General features: G+C 36.9%; 2 protein-coding genes across 4 annotated transcripts in view; one reads left to right on the forward strand and one right to left on the reverse strand.

The window, feature by feature from the left end:
• Positions 1–5,339, forward strand: part of LOC107755885 (src substrate protein p85-like) — an 8,246-nt gene extending 2,907 nt beyond the window's left edge. Inside the window, exons 5-17 of one of the 2 annotated variants that reach the window (XM_016572845.1) lie at positions 634–744; positions 832–886; positions 996–1,106; positions 1,199–1,309; positions 1,445–1,555; positions 1,679–1,789; positions 2,206–2,261; positions 2,363–2,432; positions 2,576–2,724; positions 2,893–3,021; positions 4,452–4,620; positions 4,763–4,834; positions 5,002–5,339. In XM_016572845.1, coding sequence (XP_016428331.1) covers positions 634–744; positions 832–886; positions 996–1,106; positions 1,199–1,309; positions 1,445–1,555; positions 1,679–1,789; positions 2,206–2,261; positions 2,363–2,432; positions 2,576–2,724; positions 2,893–3,021; positions 4,452–4,620; positions 4,763–4,834; positions 5,002–5,135 — 1,389 coding nt within the window. In that variant the 3' untranslated portion in view covers positions 5,136–5,339. The remainder of the gene's footprint in view (positions 1–633; positions 745–831; positions 887–995; positions 1,107–1,198; positions 1,310–1,444; positions 1,556–1,678; positions 1,790–2,205; positions 2,262–2,362; positions 2,433–2,575; positions 2,725–2,892; positions 3,022–4,451; positions 4,621–4,762; positions 4,835–5,001) is intronic. The other variant, XM_016572846.1, reaches the window with a different exon arrangement.
• Positions 5,340–5,894: 555 nt separating this feature from the next.
• On the reverse strand, positions 5,895–7,763 carry LOC107755886 (protein LLP homolog). 2 transcript variants are annotated; one of them, XM_016572848.1, is made up of 4 exons: positions 7,672–7,730; positions 7,467–7,494; positions 6,818–7,039; positions 5,895–6,733 (listed from the first exon to the last, which is right to left on the reverse strand). In XM_016572848.1, the coding sequence occupies exons 3-4, from the start codon at positions 7,026–7,028 to the stop codon at positions 6,567–6,569; spliced, it is 378 nt and encodes a 125-aa protein (XP_016428334.1). In that variant the 5' UTR covers positions 7,029–7,039; positions 7,467–7,494; positions 7,672–7,730; the 3' UTR covers positions 5,895–6,566. The 2 variants fall into 2 exon arrangements, with proteins under 2 accessions (XP_016428334.1, XP_016428333.1); XM_016572847.1 differs by lacking the exon at positions 7,467–7,494 and having other exon boundaries at positions 7,672–7,763.
• Between the last annotated feature and the right edge of the window lie 13,792 nt (positions 7,764–21,555).

The following is a 21,555-nucleotide window of genomic DNA, read 5'->3' on the forward strand; positions in this document are numbered from 1 at the left end:
GGTTTTGAAGCTCAAAGTGGGCGGAGCCGGCCATCGCCATCTTGGCTGCACGTCACTCCCGGATAATCGAAAATGGGCAAAGGGGCGGGAGCTGGTTGCTGAAACCACGCCCACCTAGCTCGACGCCGGTGACAGCAGCGGCAATCCACCTGCCACTCAAGTGGCCACGCCCTTAATTATGCAGAACTTTAAGGCTTAATATAATTTAAACGGATGAGTTATAAAAAAATTCACCCCCCTCACAGTTGTCATGAAGGGCAAAATTAGCTATATACACCAAAACCGCTTTTTGTACCAGGCTGTAAACATATTTTTTTCTCCTGTAAAGTTCGGCATTTTAACATGGGGAGTCTATGGGACTGACTCCCTTTTGCAGCCAGCCTCTAGCGGCCAGTCGATGAATTGCAGTTTTAGTCACTTCCCTGTTGGTTTCACGAGAGAGACCGGACGGTTGCCGCTTGATGAGAACGCACCTTACGTCTAAAACCTCTCCACAGGAGTGCAAACTCTGCATATATGAATATTCAAGCTTGCTGTTTAAAAACACATTGCACCAGGTTTGATGTCAGTGACACCAATCGCTATTTGTTGGATGGTTTTAATAAAAAAAAACGATGTGTTGAATTTTCCCAGGGTGCTTTAGGGCACAACTATGTGGCAGAGGTAGAAAAGCACTCATCCCAGACAGATGCAGCAAAGGGTTTCGGGGGCAAATTTGGTGTACAGAAGGACCGTGTGGACAAGGTTAGAAACTCTCTCATGTGATTGTATAATATAAATAAATGAATTTATATTTTATTTTCTTTGCCTTTTATCACTGATTTATCACAGTCTGCCATGAACTATGAGTATAAGGGTGAGGTACAGCAGCATGCATCTCAGAAAGGTACTTTTCAAACATGTCAAATCCAAAAGTTCAGGCATCTATGTTCTATGCATCATCTTCTCTATTTTTCTGTGCTTCATATAACAATCACTTCTTTACTGTTCATAAGATCATGCTAAAGGTTTTGGTGGCAAGTATGGTGTGCAGAAAGAGAGGGTTGACAAGGCCGCAGTTGGTTATGATTATAAAGGCGAGACTGAGAAACACCAGTCACAGAAAGGTCTGCATCCTGGTCCTCAATCCATGTTTTGGTCTCATTTTGGTGGACGAATAGTTTATAAAGCAAAATTCTGTTTTCTGAACATCTCGCAGACTACGCAAAAGGCTTCGGGGGGAAATACGGTGTGGAAAAAGAAAAGGTTGACAAGGCTGCTCTGGGTTACGACTACAAAGGAGAAACAGAGAAACATCAGTCACAGAAAGGTAATTTAAATCTCTCAGAGATTTTCTAAATACTGGCAGAAAGGTCTGCATCCTGGTCCTCAATCCATGTTTTGGTCTCATTTTGGTGGACGAATAGTTTATAAAGCAAAATTCTGTTTTCTGAACATCTCGCAGACTACGCAAAAGGCTTCGGGGGGAAATACGGTGTGGAAAAAGAAAAGGTTGACAAGGCTGCTCTGGGTTACGACTACAAAGGAGAAACAGAGAAACATCAGTCACAGAAAGGTAATTTCAATCAATCTCTGCTGTTATATGGACCAACATCCTGGTCCTCGATCCTTATATTTGCCTCCTTTTGGTGGAGGAATAGTTTATAAAGTATAATTCTGTTTTCTAAACATCTCGCAGACTACGCAAAAGGCTTCGGGGGAAAATACGGAGTGGAAAAAGAAAAGGTTGACAAGGCTGCTTTGGGTTATGACTATAAAGGAGAAACAGAGAAACATCAGTCACAGAAAGGTACGATAAATATTCCCTGAGATCACTTGACTAATGGAAAACTCTTTCAAAACCCACCTTCATATTTATTCTGATGTATTTTTTGCCGCATAGGCTGCATTAAGCGTCACATCACCCGGTATCTATTTCTGAACATATGTCCATTGAGGGCCCTGGGAACTCAACTTTGGAGCCTCCTGCCACAACTAGTGGCTCCCTTTCTTCCTTTTTTGACTACAAATCTAGTGATTATCTTTCGCTGTATCATCTTTTGTGAGTGGCCCCAGGGCTAGGTCATAATTTAAGCACTTTTCTGAGGGCCCTGGTGTTTAGCACCACAAAATGTGATGTTTCTAACTGACAGCTAAAGCTAGAGATGCAACACATTTTGGTCTATTTTACATAATACTAAATATATATGTTCTTATTGATTTCAGACTATGCAAAGGGTTTTGGAGGACGTTATGGAGTCGAAGCAGATCGCATGGATAAGGTATACATTTCACATGAATTGTATAGCATTATTATGGAAGTTTCAACAAATGTTTGACAGTTTCCCAGTGAATGTACATAGTTATTTTTTTATCCCCACAGAGTGCAGCTTCATTCAGTGATATGGAGTCACCATCATCATCTTATGAAAAGCCTCAGGCTTTTGAGGCCTGTGAGTGTTTGCTGTACATATATACATGGAAATGTTACATTTGAGTAGTAATGCAGTGACATTCGTACATTTTAAATGTGTTGATAAAGGGTCCATATACTTTTCAGGAACTCAGTAGATTCTTCTCTTTCTGGTGTTTATAGCAAGTGTAGGAGCTGGAAACCTTAAGGCTCGCTTTGAGAACATGGCGAAGGCCTCAGATGAGGAGAATAGAAAGAGAGCAGATGAGGAGAGAGTCAGAAGACTCGCTCGAGAGAAGAGAGAACAAGAAGAGGCACAACGCAAACAGGAGGTTCACGTTTGTCTTAATACCCATACATATCTCTATATATATATAGACATGCTCGCTACACTTTTAATAGAAATGCATGACAACAATAGATAACACACCCACACACCAGCCTTTTCTTTTTCACACACTAATGAACACTTTGTAACGCTGGTCATCTTCTCTCTTAAGGAGCAGAGCAAGCGTGAAGAGGAGGAAGAGAACCAGAAACCACCACCTGTGCCAGCATCCCAGAATCCCCCAGAGACATTCAGAAGACTGCCTGAAATTCCCAGAGATGAACCAGAGGAAGAAGCTCAGGCAATGTTATATTTTCATTGCTCTTTTGAAGAGAAAAGTTTGATGCATTCTTTAAGTGAAGAGAGTTGAAGTCTAAGTATATCTAAGTCATATCTAAGGACTGTAATATTATAGAAATTTATCTTGGACCAGTTAGCAACCACCTAGTAAAAACTCAATAACACCCTAGCAAGGGCCTCAAATTTTCTTCTGAAAATCTAGTTTAGTTGTTGATTCTTCCAGGGTTTCCGCGGGTCTTAAAAAAGTCTTAAAAAGTATTACATTTTGTTGTATCAAATTTAAGGCCTTAAAAAGTCTTAAATCGTACAAGAAAGTCTTAATTATGATTTCAAGAGGTCTCAAATTTGGGGACGGAAAGACAAGAATTGCGATATGGCTGAATGTGAGGATTAAACTTCAAAAGGCTATGATTTCATTAAATAAACACGAGCGCTGCATGTTCGGTGCTGCGCTGCTTTGTGTACAGCAGTTACCGGGGAAACAGTTATATTTCTACCAAATGCTCCACCTGCTGTCAGAATGAATGAGCATTTTCAATAAAACTGATGTTTTGTTCAGAGTTCAGACAAATGCAAAAATCGACCCATGTTTTTACCCTGCAAACACGCAGAGCTTTAAATGTGAACTGGTGGATCGATAAGAAGACAATGCATTATAAAAATCTAAACAGAGCAGGGGTGTGCAATATGTATGGTCTGCGATAATATCGTAATTGTTGTTTTAACGATGTGTGATTTGATATTATCGAGTATATCGCGAAAAGCAAACGAAACAGAGTGCACACATACATTAGATGATAAGGTCTAGCAGGTTAGACTATTGCGCGCATTTAGAGTGCGTTCTTTCACTGCATGAATCAGTCTATTAAATTCAGGAGTCAGCTGTCAGCACAATTAAAAAAAAGATATCAGCACAATAACACACTCAGCAAAATATTGTCTAATTATCGTTATCGATTAAATCCCTGTAAATTATCGCGATATCATTTTTTGTCAATATCGCACACCCCTAATTTGTTATTTAATTGATATAATAATTTATTGTTAATAATTGTTTAAAGTAATATTGTAATTAATACTTTTGACTCATCCATTTTCTTAAAAATTGTTTAAAGGCTGAAATATAAAGTTTATCATTTTATAAAACTTTTTGTTTTTGTGAAAACTTGTATCTGAACTGAAAATTATGCTTTTTACAGTAATTTTACAGTTTAATATGGTACTATAGACATTGCCCTACCCCGCTCATATGGTATTAATTTTATTTGTGCAGGTCTTAAAAAGGAGGTTGATAAATTTGAGCTTAAAAATCCTGCAGAAACCCTGTTCTTCTGTACTGTTCTGTTTCAAGACAAGTAATGGAACTGTCATAATCATTTTAAGCACATATACTGAGATAATTGATCATCATCTGCGTGGTGTGTTTTTCAGGTAGAGGAGGAGCCTGAATATGAGGAGCCGCCATTACTGCCGCCCCGCTCAGCTGACCCGATAGAAGAGGAAGAGGAGGAGGAGGAGGAGCAAACTTATGCTGAATGTGAACCTGCCCCTGTACCCCAGGAAGAAGATTATGAGGATATTGGCTCATATGCTACTGCAGGTTTGACACACACATTGATATTTACTACATGTGTTCACTGTGGGAATCAAAGAAAAAAAAATAGATGGTTCTAATTATAACGGCTATAAATGTTTGTGATTGCCAACAGCTGTTATTCCTAATTTTTTGGCTTCTTCTACAGCTGCTGATAATGACTATGAAGAACTAAGTGGGGCAGGACATACAGCCACGGCCATTTATGACTACCAAGGAGGTATGTACAGCCATTACGGTCCATAGCAGCTGATTGATACCTCACTGACATTGTATTTTATTAAACGGTGTCCTGACTCTGCAGAGCTACATCATTTATTTCTGTTGAGTTTTTTTGGTTTTCGTTTAGTCTGCTGTGTATTATGAATATCAATCATACTTTTGCAGAGGCCAGTGACGAAATCTCCTTCATGCCAGGTGACATTATCACTAACGTTGAGATGGTGGATGAGGGTTGGTGGAAAGGAACGTGTCATGGTCGCACAGGCCTGTTTCCTGCCACTTTTGTGGAGCTCCAGTAGATGCTAATAATCAGTGATCACATTTTTGTTTATTAGCCACTTACAATTATTTTTATTGCATGTTTTATGATATACAAGTGCAATATACTAACATGTACAGAATGAAAGTTATTTTTGGTGCACACGATTAGTAACCAAACATGGGACATTCATATTTTTTTTTCCATAAAGATTTTAGATTAAAATGTATGTGATTATATACACTACTATTCAAAGTTTGGGGTCTGTAATATTTTGTAATGTTTTGAAAGGCTCTTATGCTCACCAAGGCTGCATTTATTTGATCAAAATACAGTAATATAGTTGAAATATTATCACAATTTAATTGTTTTTTATTTCAATGTATTTAAAATGTAATTTATTCCTGTGATGCAAAGCTGAATTTTCAGCAGTCATTACTTCAGTCTCAAGTGTCACATGATCCTTCTGAAATCATTCTAATATGCTGATTTGGTGCTCAAAAAGCATTATTATCAATGTTGAAAACAGTTGTGCTGATTGATATTTTTATGTGGAAACCATGATTTTTTTTCACAATTCTTTGATGAATAGTAAGTTCATAAGAACAGCATTTATTTGAAATAGAAATCTTGTAACATGCATGCTTCTACTGTTACTTCTGATCAATTTAATGCATCTTTTCTAAATTACAGTATTCATTTAAATATAAAAATACTGCCCCCAGACTTTTGAACGATAGTGTATAAAAGAACATTAAATAAATGTTTAACTAGTCACAATTTTCAGTTGAAAATTTCAGTTGAAAAATGTTCAGTTTTAGCTGATTCCCAGTCCTACAATATGAAAAATGGATTTTTAAAAGTGCTAATATTCCATGTAATCTCTCAGATAATAGGATGTCAAATATTACAGTAATTATGAAACGCTGTTAATAGTTTTAAATGAGGAATGTCATGTCACTTACCAGTTTTCTAAACCTTTATGCACTGAATCAGAAGATTTACAAATGTGCTAATACATTAAGTTGTTTGCGGAATTCAAATTTACTATTATAAAGAATTTTGGTTGGTGCAGCGATTAAATCTAAACGTATACCATGCTGCCTTATAGAGAGATACAAAAGCCACTGGCTTGGCTTATGCTTGTCTCTTTATTGACTCAATGTTGTGCAGTTTTGTTGACTGCAAAATAAAACTATATCCCCCAGAAAGGTATATTGGATTTTTACTTCAAAGTAAAGCAGATCCACAGAGTGAGAGATTGAAGTAGAGAGGAAAAATTTATATTTCATTGGAAGAGTCAGTTGTGTAGTACAATGCGGGTGACTTACAGTGTCTGGCTCTTCCAGACACTGGAAGATTGCATCAACAGTCCATAGAAATGTACAAACTGCACATGTAAAAGATGCACAGCAAAGCTCCTGTACAGCTGTGTCAGGCATAATGTCCGTGCACAAGCAGATCAGTTCATCTACCAGGCGAGCCCCTTCTTCGTCTTAGGCTTTCCTTTTGTAGCCATGCGTTTGGCTTTCACCTTCTTTATATGCCTTTGGTTCATCCAGACCGGATACCGTCCTTGATCGTCCAACATTGTCTTTTTATTGCGTTTAGTGTCTAAATCCATCTTTCCACCATCCGCTGCAAAGCAACAACAGATCTGCATTTAATATGCTAAGACACAACATATAAGCCGAATTGCTAAATGTTTCTATAAAAGCTCACCATCTCCTTGCATCTCAACATCCTCTGGCTTCTCCTTCACTTTCTCAGGCGGCACCAAGGTGGCGATCTCAGCGACATCTTTCATGGTGATCTCTCCTTTCTCTCCCTGACCCAGCACTGTTTTGAGGCGTGCCAGTTCTTTGGGTGCAACTTTCTTTCTTTTCTCCGCTCTCATCTTTCTCCTCCACTTGCTGCGCAAACTTTTTGCCATCCTGATAGAAACTGAGGAGAGAAGACAGAGGTAATAATAAAAGTAAAGTCATAAAAAGGTGTGTGTGTGTATATATATATATATATATATATATATACATGCATATATATATATATTACAAAAAAAACCAACTTTCTCTATGTACGTTATATATATACTCCTAGTCTGGAGAACGCAATGTTTAAATTTTTTTTTTTTTTTTCCACATTTTCCATGATCAATTTGGGTGTCTACCTCATTAAACACCTGATTCACTTCATCATCTCTTTATTAGAGAAGCTCCATAAACTGAAGTCTATTGAAACACCTAAAATGTGCAAATGTTGGTAACGCCATAAGCATAATTAAAAAACACCGATACAGACAACACATGACCTGATAACAATGACTATTCATAATCTTACATATCTGTTATCATCTAAATAACCGATCACCCACCTTTAAATATATTCAGATGCAAGAGACCCTTGTAAGAAAAATTAGATGTTGGTTAGCCATCTCACATATGCCAAAAAATAGCTTTTTATTCTAACAGATATCACGTACAAACACCGCTCACAGTCGTAATTACTACCAAATACACGGACTTCAATATTTATTGCTGTGTTAAAGCTAATATTTACATTCGCAGTGTGTAACTTACATATATCTTCAGAACACCTCTGGATACACGTGTATGTGTGTACGGCTGCCGCTAAGCACATTCTTTACGACAGTTCCTTTTTGCGACAAAACATCGCATGTTTACGGCTAGTGTGTTTGCGCGCTTAGTCCAGTAGAGGGCGACAGAACTGCGGCCTACTTTTAACATCTTATAAACGTCAAAATTCCAGGTCAGTTAAAATGCAAACATTTAGGAAACATATATATTATAAAATCACAAATGTATCTTAAGATGTTCTCCCTCCAAAAAAGAGCTTTGTCTCCATTTAAAGGTGAAATACTTTCTCAATCCCAGCTTAAAATAGTCAGCTACAAGTAAGTTGATTTTCCCAAAAGATGTAAACACTGTTGCTCTGTACCCTATGTTAATATTATACTTTTGACCGGCCTAAAATGTCAACTTTTGGCTGAACTAATAGTGTTGCGGGACAAACTGTTTGTGTAACTCATGGCAGATGGATGACATATGTTGTGTTTGTAAAAACTCGTTTGAAAAACATTATTGTTTTTGCAATTCCATTCAGTGACACTAGCTGTGCTGAAATGACCCGCTTCACCTTCCCAAACCACAGTAAATGTCTCAACAAGTGCAGTTTTCTTGAATGTTAAAGGGGTTAAAGTTTGGTGGGTTAGCATGGCCCAGTTAGCCCCTAATGTTAGGTACCATATTCAGATATTTTATTATAAGAGATTTTGTTAGGGCTTTTGACATTAAAGCTAAGTGAAGTGTGTTGTGTCTTCGTGTTGCAGTTATAGCCAGTCAATGTTGTCATGATGTCTTTTCCTGCGAAAAAGTGAAATGTTTGTCAAATTACTTGTTTGAATTTTATTAAGCATTTGGAGTAGACTGTCACAGGGGTTTTCAAACTCGTGTCTTCGTGTTGCAGTTATAGCCAGTCAATGTTGTCATGATGTCTTTTCCTGCGAAAAAATGAAATGTTTAGTCTACTTGTTTGAATTTTATTAAGCATTTGGAGTAGACTGTCACAGGGGTTTTCAAACTATGGTCCAGGGCCTCCAAGAGGTGCACAAAAGGATTCTAGGGTGTCTGTAGAAAAGCTAAGACAAAAAAAATATAGTTTTTCTATTATTTCAGGGCTGTCAAATGTGTAAAACTGCTCTGGAAAGATATATACGGTTACATTTTTTTCTCCTCAGGTTTATACAAAGTCAGTATCTTCTAGATAATAATTAAGTTATTTTATATTTGTGCATTTTATTTATATTGAATTTTATTTAATAGTAATTTATTTATGACTTATTTTAATAATGTAATTGTGTGTGTGTGTGTAGCTGTAAATATACAGTGCCCTCCATAAGTATTGGGACAGTATGACAAAATTGCTTTGCTTGCTGTGTTGTCAAGACATCTGCATATGAGACAAAACTACAGAATGTCATATTTTATTATTAGCTGTTTCAACACATACATGTTTTACCAAATAAAAAGGACAGCACTTTTAGAGTTCATCCCACTATCTGATGTGAGCATAAGTATTGGAACAGTTGAACTTAAGGCAGATGTAAAAGATTAAAAGCTATTATTTAGTTGCAGATCCCTTGCGTCAGTCTGCGACCCATAGAAATTACCAGACTCTTGGTCTCATCCTTTGAAATGCTTTTCCCAGCCTTTAATGCAGCCAATTCCAACTGATGCTTGTTTTGGGGAGTTTCTGCCTTTAGTCTCCTCTTCAGATGGTCAAATTCATGTTTAATCAGATTTAAATCTGGAGATTGACTTGAGCAATCTAAGACTTGACATTTCTTTGCCCTGATAAACTCCTTGACTGAACTGGCAGGGTGTTTTGGGTCATTGTCCTGATGCAATATGAAGCAATTTCTGATGAGTCTGGTGGCATTTTCTTGAATATTGGTAGCCAAGATGGTTTTGTACCCTTCCAAATTCATTCTGCTACTGTCATCATACATTAAGTCATCATTAAAGTTGAGAGGGCCTGTTCCAGAGACAGCCGTACATGCCCATGCCATGACACCACCCCCACCATGCTTTACAGATGAGGCTGTGTGCTTAGGATCATTTGCAGTTCCCTTTTTTCTCCACACTTTTGCTTTCCCATCACTTAGATAAAGGTTAATCTTTGTTTCATCTGTCCATACATCTCCGTTCCAAAACTCTACTGGCTCACCCTTTGTGCTTTTTTGCACAAACTCGAATCTTGCCTTTCTATTTTTGGTGCTGGTCAGAGGTTTGCATCTTGCTGTAGCCTCTGTAATTCTATGTCAAAGTCTCCTGCGGACAGTACTGTAGATTATCAGAGCATCGCCCCAGCTTTCTGGAGGTTATTGGTGATTTTACAGACATGCATTTTAGGGTTCTTTTTTTTTTTTTTTTTTACAGCTTTAATGATTTGTCTGTCATCAACTGCTGTTGTTTTTATCAGCTGATCAGGTCGTTGTTGGCTGCTGATGTCTCCGGTGGTCTCCAAACTCTTGATTTCTCCATGCCATTTGTTTTTGCTATTGACTTCCTCTTTTCTTTTAGCATCGAAATTGCTTGCTTTTCTCTCAAAGTCAGCTCCCTCGTCTTCATCCTGGTTTGTGTGTCGTCATCGAATGCAAGACTTAGAATGCAGAAGCAATGGCTATAACTGATATGACACATTCCCTGCTTTTAATATCTGAAGAATTAATGCAACAGGACACAGCTGATCACTCAGAAAGACCTGTGAGGCAACTGTTCCAATACTTATGCGCACATCAGATAGGGGGATGAAGTGCTGATCTTCATAGCTGGTAAAACATCTGTGTTGAATCACCCAATAATAAAAATGTGACATTCTGTAGTTTTGTCTCATATTCATCTTTTAATCATATTTGCAGCTTTCTTGACTCCACAGCAAACAGAGCAACTTTGTCTTTACTGTCCTAATAGTTATGGAGGGCACTGTATGCCTAATACCTAATATTCTGGATCTTCTGTCTTGTGTGTACTGAACCTTGCAGCAGTGTTTTTTTTTTTGTATAATTGACATATGAATTATAGTTTTGTATAGTTTATAGTTTAGTTTTTATTTTAAAATGAGAAATGTTGATTTGGCAACCCGCTGAAATAAAATAATATTTTGGTTTTACTTTTAGTTAATTATAATAACCCTGCTATGCAGTGCGTTGTACATGAGCAGATTATAGTGTAACCCCAATGTTGGACAAGAGCTTCTGTTCCCGCACACATACACACACACCAAAGAATCAGAGGTTGTTTTTTTGTGCACATGTTGGATATTGTTCTTCTATGATTCTGGATGCCAGATTGTCGCCTCTTTTTTTCGGGACATGTTTAACAGTCCTGATGTTCCCCTAGGTGTTAACATCATTAGCACATTTACAGTGGACTCCATCCAGCTTTCTATAAATAAATCCCAGTATTGTAATATCCCTCTCCAGCCCCACAACTCTTTGTAAGTATAGATTTTGGTAACAGCTCATAGATAAAAACAAACAAACAGAGCATAACCTGCAACCAGTCTGCCGTGGGACCAGCAAGCACTCGCATCAGGAGTGAAAATTGAAAGGCCCATCTGCTGGGCTGTTCCAGTGATATTGCCCTTGGCAGTCAGCTGAGGTCTCTTTGCAGCGGGGGGAGTTGTGTACGTTGTTGTGTGTTTTGATTCCCCCAATTAGGGTTCCTTCAGTGAGAGTGACGTGGCGGTGTGTGGAATGATTAAGTCCCAGGACATCATGTTCTGAAATGATCAGCATGCAAACGGCACACACAAGCACACAGTATGTGGCTCTCTTGCACACTCGCTCACTACTTGTATGTGTCCTCTTATTGGATATCTGAACGTAGCATTGGCGGTTACTATATAATTTTAGCAAACGTTTATGTATCAAGACTTATGGGATTTTATTTAGATAAACAGTCACACAATAGCTATGTTTTGAGCCGCCTTGATGTCTGCTTTCTACATAGACAGCTTTCTTCCAAGGCAGCATCTGGATTGAAATGAAACCACACCACGCAAATGCTTCTCTTAATTTAAAATGTATTCAACTAGATGATTGGCATTGTCGCAAAAACGTTGTTGATGATGTTAAGCATGCTGCTGAGCTAATGTTATTCTAAAAGAATAGAAATAAATAAAACATGCATGTTGTGTAAAATACTTGGAAAATGCGAATGCAAATGCTTGTTTGCATTCTAGTGTGCTACTTTTCTATGTAAACATGTTCAAAACATGATATTTTTTAATGTTACAAAGGGTGGTTTTGCAGAGATATGTGCATGGTACTAAAAACATGGTGCTCAAGTTAAAAGAAGTCAAAAAACGTGTTTATATACCTAGCAAATTTTTTTTTTTTTTTTACATCCCACTGCAATGCTACTCACGTTTTTAAATGCAAAAACGGAGGCCAGATGTCTTCATGTCTTGCATCTTTTGCAGAATCGTGCGCATGACTATATTATAAAAATAACTTTTTAAAATCATGTCTCTAGAGTTTGAATTTGTTTGTTACTTTTCCATTGTTTTTCTGCGGAAACATGCATTAGTCAAATGTTTGTGATCATTGTGTCCGCATCCTTTGCATCATCTCACATATGCCATGGCGTTCTAAAAACACAGTACTTAGTTAAAAGTTAACTAAAATTCAACTTTTAAAAAAATGTTTAGGCCTTGCATTTTTTTTTTCCATTGCCTCATGTCTTGCCTTTTTAAATGCAGAAAAAGCGTTCACTGCGTTTTTGCATTCTACTGCACTATTTTTTTCCATTGTATTTAAATGTAAATTTGACTCTTATTTTAAAAGAAGTTCACAAATGTTTGTCTAGACTTTGTGTCTTTTGTCCCACTACCCTGTGTTTTACATTTTAAAACACAAAAAATTGCATTCTGTGTGAATGGCCTCTTAGAAAATAACTACTTTTGCAGGCAATAGACAACCAGGCGGCTCAGATTTGGGAACTGTGCTACAGACTCCAAAACTAAAATAAAAGAGTGCGGTCATGCCCTTCACTTCTTGTTCATTCATTGCATCTCTTGCTATTCTGAACCTGCAGATCCCCCTCCAGAGGATTCAGAGAGAGGACTGCCATCATCCCCAGGCCTCTGGTTTCTAGAGACAGCTGACGGTATTTGCCTCGGCCTAATGCACTATCATGTGCAACGTTAACACTCACGAGGGACGTTGCTCTTGGTTTGATCTCCATGGAGCTAAATTACAATGACAAGCATTGCCTGAACAGCATCCTGAACCCAGGTGAATCTAAACGCAAAGCCTCTGTTTTGTAGATTTTAGGGTCAAGACATTTTGCAAGTTTCCAGGTGTACCATCTATCACACTCATGCTCATTTGTGCCAGGTGGGTTTTCTTATTTACAGTATTTAGTGTAATATGGCAGCCAAATATGAAGAGAGTTTCACCCTTCATAACCTGCTCCTTGTAAAAAAAAAAAAAATCTAGATTAGTTTTGGGGAATTTTTATTATGATATCATAACACACGACTGCCGTGAGTGTTGTTAAAGGCCAGTCTATCACTGTATTATTAGAAATCGCACACTTACGACCGCAGGCTACATTCCGCAATCTCTTTTACTTTTTCATCACAGGGTTGTTGATTACTCTGTAATGGTGGGTTATATGATTCTATGTGTGTGTGTGTGTGTGTGTGTGTCGTGTCTCATGTACTTTGATTGTGGTTGTTTCTGGTTTTAAAATCAATTTGTTGAGTGAGGTTTCTTAGCATGCCTGTAGCATTTTTTCCCCACATATTGACTCGCGATGAGAAGAATGTGTATTGAATTGCTTTAAAAGAGTTATCTCTCTCTCTACTCTCTCTTTGCAATTAAAAAATATATGGACAATATACATGAGCACATGAAGCTAATACTTAACACATACATGCTGGTGAGGTTGTGAAAAAACAATAGTCAAGTTCAACTTGCAAAAATATATATTTTATGTTAGGAAGCGCCAGTTGGCATCCGCAAACAAAAGGGGAAATCACTTTCCGTACAATGGACTTGAGCCACCTGGGTAAAAATATATATATATATTTTTAGAGTCACTGCTAAGACGATCTATCTAAACAAGTTGTTGTCAACCTTTTTGACTTGAAGGTCCCCTGTTGTGCAACACAATATTCTAAGATATTCCAGTATTTCTGCTGTAATTATAATAAAGCTGATTGTTTTCAAACTTCTTAAATGAATAGAAACAGGGAGAACTGATATAATAAATTAATAAACCACGATTATTTTTGTTATTCCAGGAGTTTTAAAAACTATATGTTCTTGAATCAAAATATTGACTTTAGTTAAACTTGAATATCTTTTTTTAGGTATTTTTATTTAGACGTAGTTTACTTGAATATATTAATATCAGTGGATTAATTTAAATACTTTTAAGTCATCCTTGGAAGTTTGCTGAGACCCTTTGTTTGAGAATCTCTAGTTTAAACCATTTTTAACTGAAATTCTCAGTTAATAATTGTACAATTTGGTGGGTTTCTCCTATACTTGTGACACCCCCAACGGTCCACTTTATATTAAGTAGCCCTAATACCTGTGTACTTACATAGTAACTAGATGTGTACGTAGTATGTAACCACAGTGTAAGTACACATTGGTACATAGTATCTACAGCTCTAATGTTTCTGTAACTACACATATGTAACAACCCACTGAATGGTTTGTGTAAGTACAAATGTGTTACAGGACATTGGTAACAACACTTTTTTTCACTTCATTAAGTACTCGTGTAACAGGAATTATACAACTACATTTTGTAACAACAATATGTATAAGAGTAATTGGAACCATTTGATCCAGGGGGTGGAGATGGGTAGGTTTAGGGGTGGAAATGGGATCCAGGGGGTGGAAATGGGAAGGTTTAGGGATAGGTAAAGTGGGAGGAGTTGGATCTCAAGTTGGTGGAGTTGGTGCACCACTGTAATACCAGTGTACTTGCATGGTAACTCCTCAGGAACTGTCCACTTAATATAAAGTGTAAAATTCTGGACATCAACCACAATTTATATGTAAAGCCTAACTTACTGGCCGCTGCTATGTAACATTACATGGTAAATCTAATATAAAGTGTAACACTTTATTTACCAAAAAGTGCTGTTAGTCCTGTTACACATTTGTACTTTCATTACCAAAAAGTGTTGTTATCAATGTCCTGTTACACATTTGTACTTACACATACCATTCAGTGGGTTGTTACATATGTGTAGTTACACAAACATTAGAGCTGTAGATACTATGTACCAATGTGTACTTACACTGTGGTTACATACTATGTACACATCTAGTTACTATGTAAGTACACCGGTATTAGGGCCACTTAATATAAAGTGGGACCCCCCCCGACTAATAATAATGCATATTATTATTATTATTATAAAATTTTTTAATCAAATAGTCATGTAGTTTTTACTCTAAAAAAAAAAAAATTTAATTGCTTCTGCATATAAAAGTAAAAAGTATGCACTGGTGTAGTGTGACAATCAGAAAGTGTCCAAACATAGTCTAATTAAAGTGTGCAATATAGAATAAGTGCCTATGCTTGCTGGAGATATCTACATATACAATAAAGAAAACATAAACAATTTTTTCCCTCCGACATGTGCACTAATCTCACACTAATTTGTAATCAACTGATGTAAACAATACGGCAAACAAGATGCATATGTCCCCAAGACAGAAATGCTCTCCAATTCAGTCAGCTAATAGCATTTAAGCAGCCCATCTGTGCTGTTGCTCATGTGCTGCTCTTGTTAACTCACACATGGCTTCCAATGATCTCTTTTTAGCGGCCAAATTAACCTTGGAAGGTGGATTTCAACATGTACATTCACTTAAAGGAATCTTACCTAAACTACCAGGGAATCGGTATTATGCATCACTGCATGTTTAAATGAGAAGCAATGCATGCACTCTCATGTTATAGTGAAGACTAATACTGTTGTGATTAATTATTCATGACCGCCATTAAGCTACCAACAGCATGTGCACCAATGGTCAGTTTGAATATATGTTGCCATGGTGACGTGATATATGGAATGTATGGAGGTGGATGAATAATGAATGGAATGTGTGTAGTCGTTTGATTTTAATGAGTCACAGTTTGACTGTTCACTGGTTCATAGCAGAACTGACATAAGGTTTATAAACATTGTGATTAGCATTTCCCCAAGGAAATAGAAGTGTTTGCAAGGCAGCAAAAGAATAGTGTTGTATAGGAAAGATTTGATTTAGACTTCTGGGTTACATTTTATTTTAAGGTGTCATTGTTACAGTGTAAATTATACATTTAAGTACTGAGTAATATTAATTAACTACATGTACTTACTATATGGTTAGGGTTAGGATTAGGGTTTGGCTCAGGGTTACTTGCATATAATTATGCATAATTAATTGTTATTATAATAGTAAGTACGTGTTACTTGTGTAACAAAGACACCTTCAAATAAAGTGTTACCGACTTCTGTTCAGATTACTTGGTCAGTTGTATGACATTTAGCACGTCTTCAACACATGTATGGGCTATAAGCAATTATGAGATATGCAAGTAAAATAAGACCAATCACAATTGCAATTCAGTATGCAAATATGATGCCATCACTATTGGTTACACTGAACATTCAAATCTATGTAAGAAAGTATCTTTTTATCCTTTAATCCTATTTTTTAAATTACATGAAAATAGTACACATTAGGCTAAAATTATCTACAGAATGGTTTGAATGCAGTTTGTAATTAATACATTAAAAAATACATTGAGGTTTACTAATCCTAAATAGAATGTTTGAGGAATATCAGTGTCTTTTAGAAATCTATGAAATGTCTTTCAGAAATATGACCAGTCATTACTTATTCCAGTGGTTTTCAACCATTTTGACTGTATCATCCATAAAAATATTCAGACTTTGTTGTTTATGATTTAAAACATAAGGATTAAAGATAAGAATGTAAAAAAGTTTTTTATATATTTCTATGATAAAATATTTTAGAGCTTAGCATTGATAGAAAAATGTCTTATAAAAACTTTTTTTTATATATATATATAAAAAAAAAGGCCAGAAAATGTCATTAGTTTGCATGAGTTTTCAGTTATAGAAAACACACTTTTCTTATCCAGATTTTTTTTCTTCAAATATATATTCATGTACTCTGGGTGTTTCAAAGAAAAAACTGTTTATGGGGTAAATTGAAATAAGAAATATCTTGAAATTAATTTGTTTTGGCTTATTTTAATAATTGCTTTGTCTTATTTTAATTTTTAGATAATCTTTAGGGCCCTTTAAAAGTTTGCTGAGGCCCCTACTTAAGAACCACTAGCTTATTCACTATTAAACAACTTTCTGGGTATTGTAACATATTTAGTAAGTGAAGAGGTTGAAAGAGAAATGCACAATAGCAAAAAACTTTTTTTTTGGTAATAAAATTGTACTGTATATTATAGTAATTACATTTTAGACAACCATCATGCTCTGATTAACTTGTCGTGCTTGTAAATCAGTTCTCACTGGGCATTGTTTCTTAGTGAGAATGCTGTGATATGAATTCCACACATTCAGCTTACACTTGCACTTCATGACACGTTTCATGGTGCTGTCACCGTCTTGTTTCATAATCACTCAATCAGCACGTGTTATCATCCGCTGGTGCACGCTCTTACCTTGAGGTGACACTTGTTCTGTACCTTCAGAATAAGGCCGCTTATATAAGCCCTGCTTTTCTGCAAAGCAAAAAGCGTGCCGCTCCTGCCCAGCAGGGGGAGCATCACCTGGAGGGTCTGAGTTTGCAGATGTACAGTTGGGTGGCTGCCACATGAGTGTGCAGGAATATGCCAGGCTGAGTGCTCTGCCCTGGGCTTCAGTGCCACTACTGCCCATCCAGGGACACTGGCAGGCCAATACGAATTCAGCTCACACCACTGCACAGACGCCAAGGGTCAGATGCTCATTGCGTTTGTCCACTTCTGTAGATGTTTCAGACAGTATGACTGCATAAAAACACCTTTGTTTAACCCACTGGTGCTCCTTATTTGGGAGTCACACTTGTGGTCTTTGTGGTCAAAAGTGACCGGACACCTGAAATTTTACTCCCCCCCCCCCCCAAAAAAATCAGTCTAATATATTTTTGTTCAATAATATTTTTTCTTTTGTATTTTGAGAGAATGTCATGGTACTAATTAATATTTATGCAATAATTATGATCAATATTTTTCCCATTGAAAATAATACAATTTCTTTTATATTTTTACATTACTTTTCAATTAAGGCAGTATTTCATGTTAAATTAGAGATAATGCCTTTAGAATCCAATTTTTGAAGCCATCTGGTGGGAGTAAAATAAGTAAAACATCTGCAATTCCATGGTTTAGCCACTAGATTCCTATATAGCTCTATATAAAAGGCCTATAAATTCTCTAGTTGATTTTAGACAAAAATACTTTTTTTTTTTTATTAAGTTGTAGATTTGGATATATATTTCTCTCTCTCTCAGAGGCTATAGTAGGGCTGTCATTAATAACATACTGCCAGTATTGATCACCTCTGCTGTATATAATGAAGTTATCACATCATCTGTCTCCGTAAAACATCTTGTCATTGTTATACTGTACATGAGTGATCCTGTGGAAGCTTCACTCTGATATTGTTTATTGTACTGCAGTGTTTGAGAAACTCCCTCACACAAATGGCTATTTCCTGAAAAAGCAGGAATATGCATGTTTTCGTCTGGAATGAAAAGGCTGACGCTGTTTTTGCAGAGATTAATGTTTCTTCAACTATGAACGCATTTAGACCAGTGGATTGTTATAAAATTCACTCTTAAAACACACTTTGCACACTATTTTATTAAACAATGTCCTAGAGTGGGCATGCATGCATCATAAGAGAATTGTATTGTGCTTGTGTGAGATGTATTGTGCTTAAGTTAACAGCATTTTGGTTGTGACATTTAGAACATTTTTGTAATATTTGTCTTGTTAAACAAACTTCATAGCTAGCATTTTGTGTATCCTATGTATTTTATGTATACATTTTATGTATTTATATTTATTTTCTCACCGTTTGCGTGATTTGACATTTTAATTGGAAAGGACATACAAGAAAAATATTCTGTTCACAAGTGGTATTTACCTTGATTTTTCTTTGTTCTTCATTTGTTCCCCCCTCCCCCCTCCCCCCAAAAAACTATGAAGCCTAGAAAATAGAAAGCCTATTTTTCAGTGACCTTGTTACACATTACATGTACTTACTGTAGTAATAACAGTAAATTATGCGTAAATACATGCAACTTACCTCAAACCAAACCCGGTAACACTTTATTTTAAGGTTTCCTTGTTACACAATAAGTTACATGTACTTACTATTATAATAACAATAAATTATGCATAATTACATGCAAGTAACCCTAAACCAAACCCAAATCCTAACTCTAATCGTATAATAAGTAATAACATGTAATTAATTAATAATACTCAGTACTTAAATGTATAATTACACTGTAACAAGGACACCTTAAAATAAAGTGTAACCGACCCAGTCCTAACCCTAAAACTATATCCTAAACCTAACCCTACATATTAATTAATATTACTCAGTACTTCAATGTACAATTAGTGTTTAATTAGATTAAACAAAGACATTGTAAAATAAAATGTTAACTAAAATATTCAGTGTTGTGGAATTATACCACAACTATGGGACAGTTGTCATTTTTTTAAATTAAATTAAAATGAAATGTTAATTTAAAAATAAATTAAAATAAAAAGTTAAAATAAAACAATAAGAATTAAAATGTTTTATGATTATTTCACTTTTTGTTTAGATTATCATGTTCATGATGAATACTTAAAACTATGATAATCTAAACCAATATTTCTATGAAGGATTCTCAGATTTTCATGCTTTTCAAATTAAATGCTAAAATATCAAAAATAAATGAAGTCATGAAAAGTTTTCATAACAGTTTGGTGTTTTGTGATTTTTGGCTGTTTTTACAAATATGTTTGGAGGGAACTATTCCAGTTTGAAAACAAGGCCCTTTGACAGCATTCATGACATTCATTTCAGCTTATCCTTTTGATTTGTAAAATAAAATGTGTACAGTAACGCACTTACAGTAGTCGTCTGCGGTGTGAGACATTACAAAGACTTTAAGAAACCAGATATGTGAGAATCAAGACATTTTATTTATATGTATATTATGTATATTTACTGGCAAGGCTGATAACTCACGCTCACCTTCATCCTGACTTGATACAGACCTTCGTCTGAATTCACACAGAAATTATGTGACAGTTCGGTGATGAATGGGATCGGGAGGACTTTCCCCATCGCTGTTTGCCTGGATCTGGCTGCGCTCCAGAGCTGAAGGTACTCTGAGCTCAGAGGGTCCCTGTACAGCTCAGGTGGATTACTGTAAATCGATCGCACAATTGATGGGGCTCCAAGCTTTCGCCTTGGCCTGACAAAGACAAATGCACTTAGTGAATAATGATTAAAAAAACGCTAACAATACCTTGCGACAAATCAAATACTTTCACAGTAATCTGTCTGAGGACGATTTAATGGAGTCACGAGATTTTTTTTCCTAAGTAAATCAGAGCTCACCATACAGTATATCCAGCCTGTTTAGTGATCTTTTCTCATAGACTGACGGTTTGCTCTGCAGCGGTGCTCTAGCGCTCACGGACACTATCCTTTACGCTGAGTTGGTTAGCTTTGTTCAGCATTTGTTGCCTAGCAACACGTTTTCCCGGCCCAGTTTAATGTTCTGCTGCCTCAACATTGGAGAGTCATGTCTACGTGTGTTTTGTGTGTCTCCCTCCTCAACTGTCTTTCGCCTGAAAGCCGTGTCAAAGGGTGGAGCATTACCCTGAGAGTGCACAATGTATGTGCAGATATGCTCTATACAATTATACATAGGAATGTGAATAACTGGACAGTATATTGCACATTTTTATTGCACAGTGGGGCATTTAACTGTTCATGAGGTAGATGGCCTAAGGAAATAAACTTGCCTGGCTGTCCTGATGCTCAGTGCTCTGTAGCGCCGACCAGAAGGCAACAGTTCAAAGAGGAAGTGGCCTGGATATGAGGGGTCCAGAGAGTGGTTTTTCCAGCCCTATTCCTCACTTTGGATGAGTATAGTTTTTGAGTGTAGGAAGGGGTGTACCAATGATTCTCTCAGCAGTCTGGACTATCCACTGTAGTTTAGTGAGGTCTGAACTGGTAGTTGAGCTAAACCAGACATTTGCAGAAGTACAAAGGACAGACTCTATGACTGCAGAGTAGAATTGCAGAAGCAGCACCTGTGGCAGGTTGAACTTCTTCAGTTGGCGAAGGAAGTTGAACTGCTGATGGATTTTTTTTTTTCACAATGGAGTGAATGTGGAACTCCCACTTCTGGTCCTGAAGTACCCAGGAACCTAAATGACTCCACTGCCACATTGCTGTTCATGATATTGAGTAGGGGGGGTTTCTCCTGAAGTCCACTATCATCTCCATTGTTTTTAATGTGTTCAGCTCCAGACTGCACCAGACAGCCAGCTGCTCAAACTCCTTTCTATATGGATGAGGCCGATGACTGTGGTGTCATCTGCAAACTTCAGGAGCTTGACAGAGTGGTCTTTTGCAGTGCACCCACAACGAGAAGAGCAGTGGGGAGAGCACACATTCCTGGAAGGCACCAGTGCTGTGGGTGTTGGATATGGGGGGTGTTTCCCCAGTCTTACTAGCTGTTGCCTGAAATCTGTCTAACAGATAGAGCTAGGGACAGAGAGCTGGTTAGTTTGGTTCGGAGGAGTACTGGGATGATGGTGTTGAAAGCCAAACTGAAGTCAGCAAACAGGATCCCCACATAAATCCCTAGTTTGTGCAGAATT

The sequence above is a fragment of the Sinocyclocheilus rhinocerous genome, unplaced genomic scaffold (genome assembly GCF_001515625.1).
Source record: "Sinocyclocheilus rhinocerous isolate Xijiao unplaced genomic scaffold, SAMN03320098_v1.1 scaffold412, whole genome shotgun sequence".
Lineage (NCBI taxonomy): Eukaryota > Metazoa > Chordata > Actinopteri > Cypriniformes > Cyprinidae > Sinocyclocheilus > Sinocyclocheilus rhinocerous.

Bases quoted from the DNA above. Each gene is read 5' to 3' on its own strand.
- LOC107755886 (XM_016572847.1), bottom strand. From the start codon at position 7,732: ATGTGCTTAGCGGCAGCCGTACACACATACACGTGTATCCAGAGGTGT. The intron at 7,040-7,671 runs GTAAGTTACACA...TTCTCTCCTCAG, and splicing joins GAGGTGTTCTGAAGATATAT to TTTCTATCAGGATGGCAAAA. The intron at 6,734-6,817 runs GTGAGCTTTTAT...GTTGCTTTGCAG, and splicing joins TGTTGAGATGCAAGGAGATG to CGGATGGTGGAAAGATGGAT.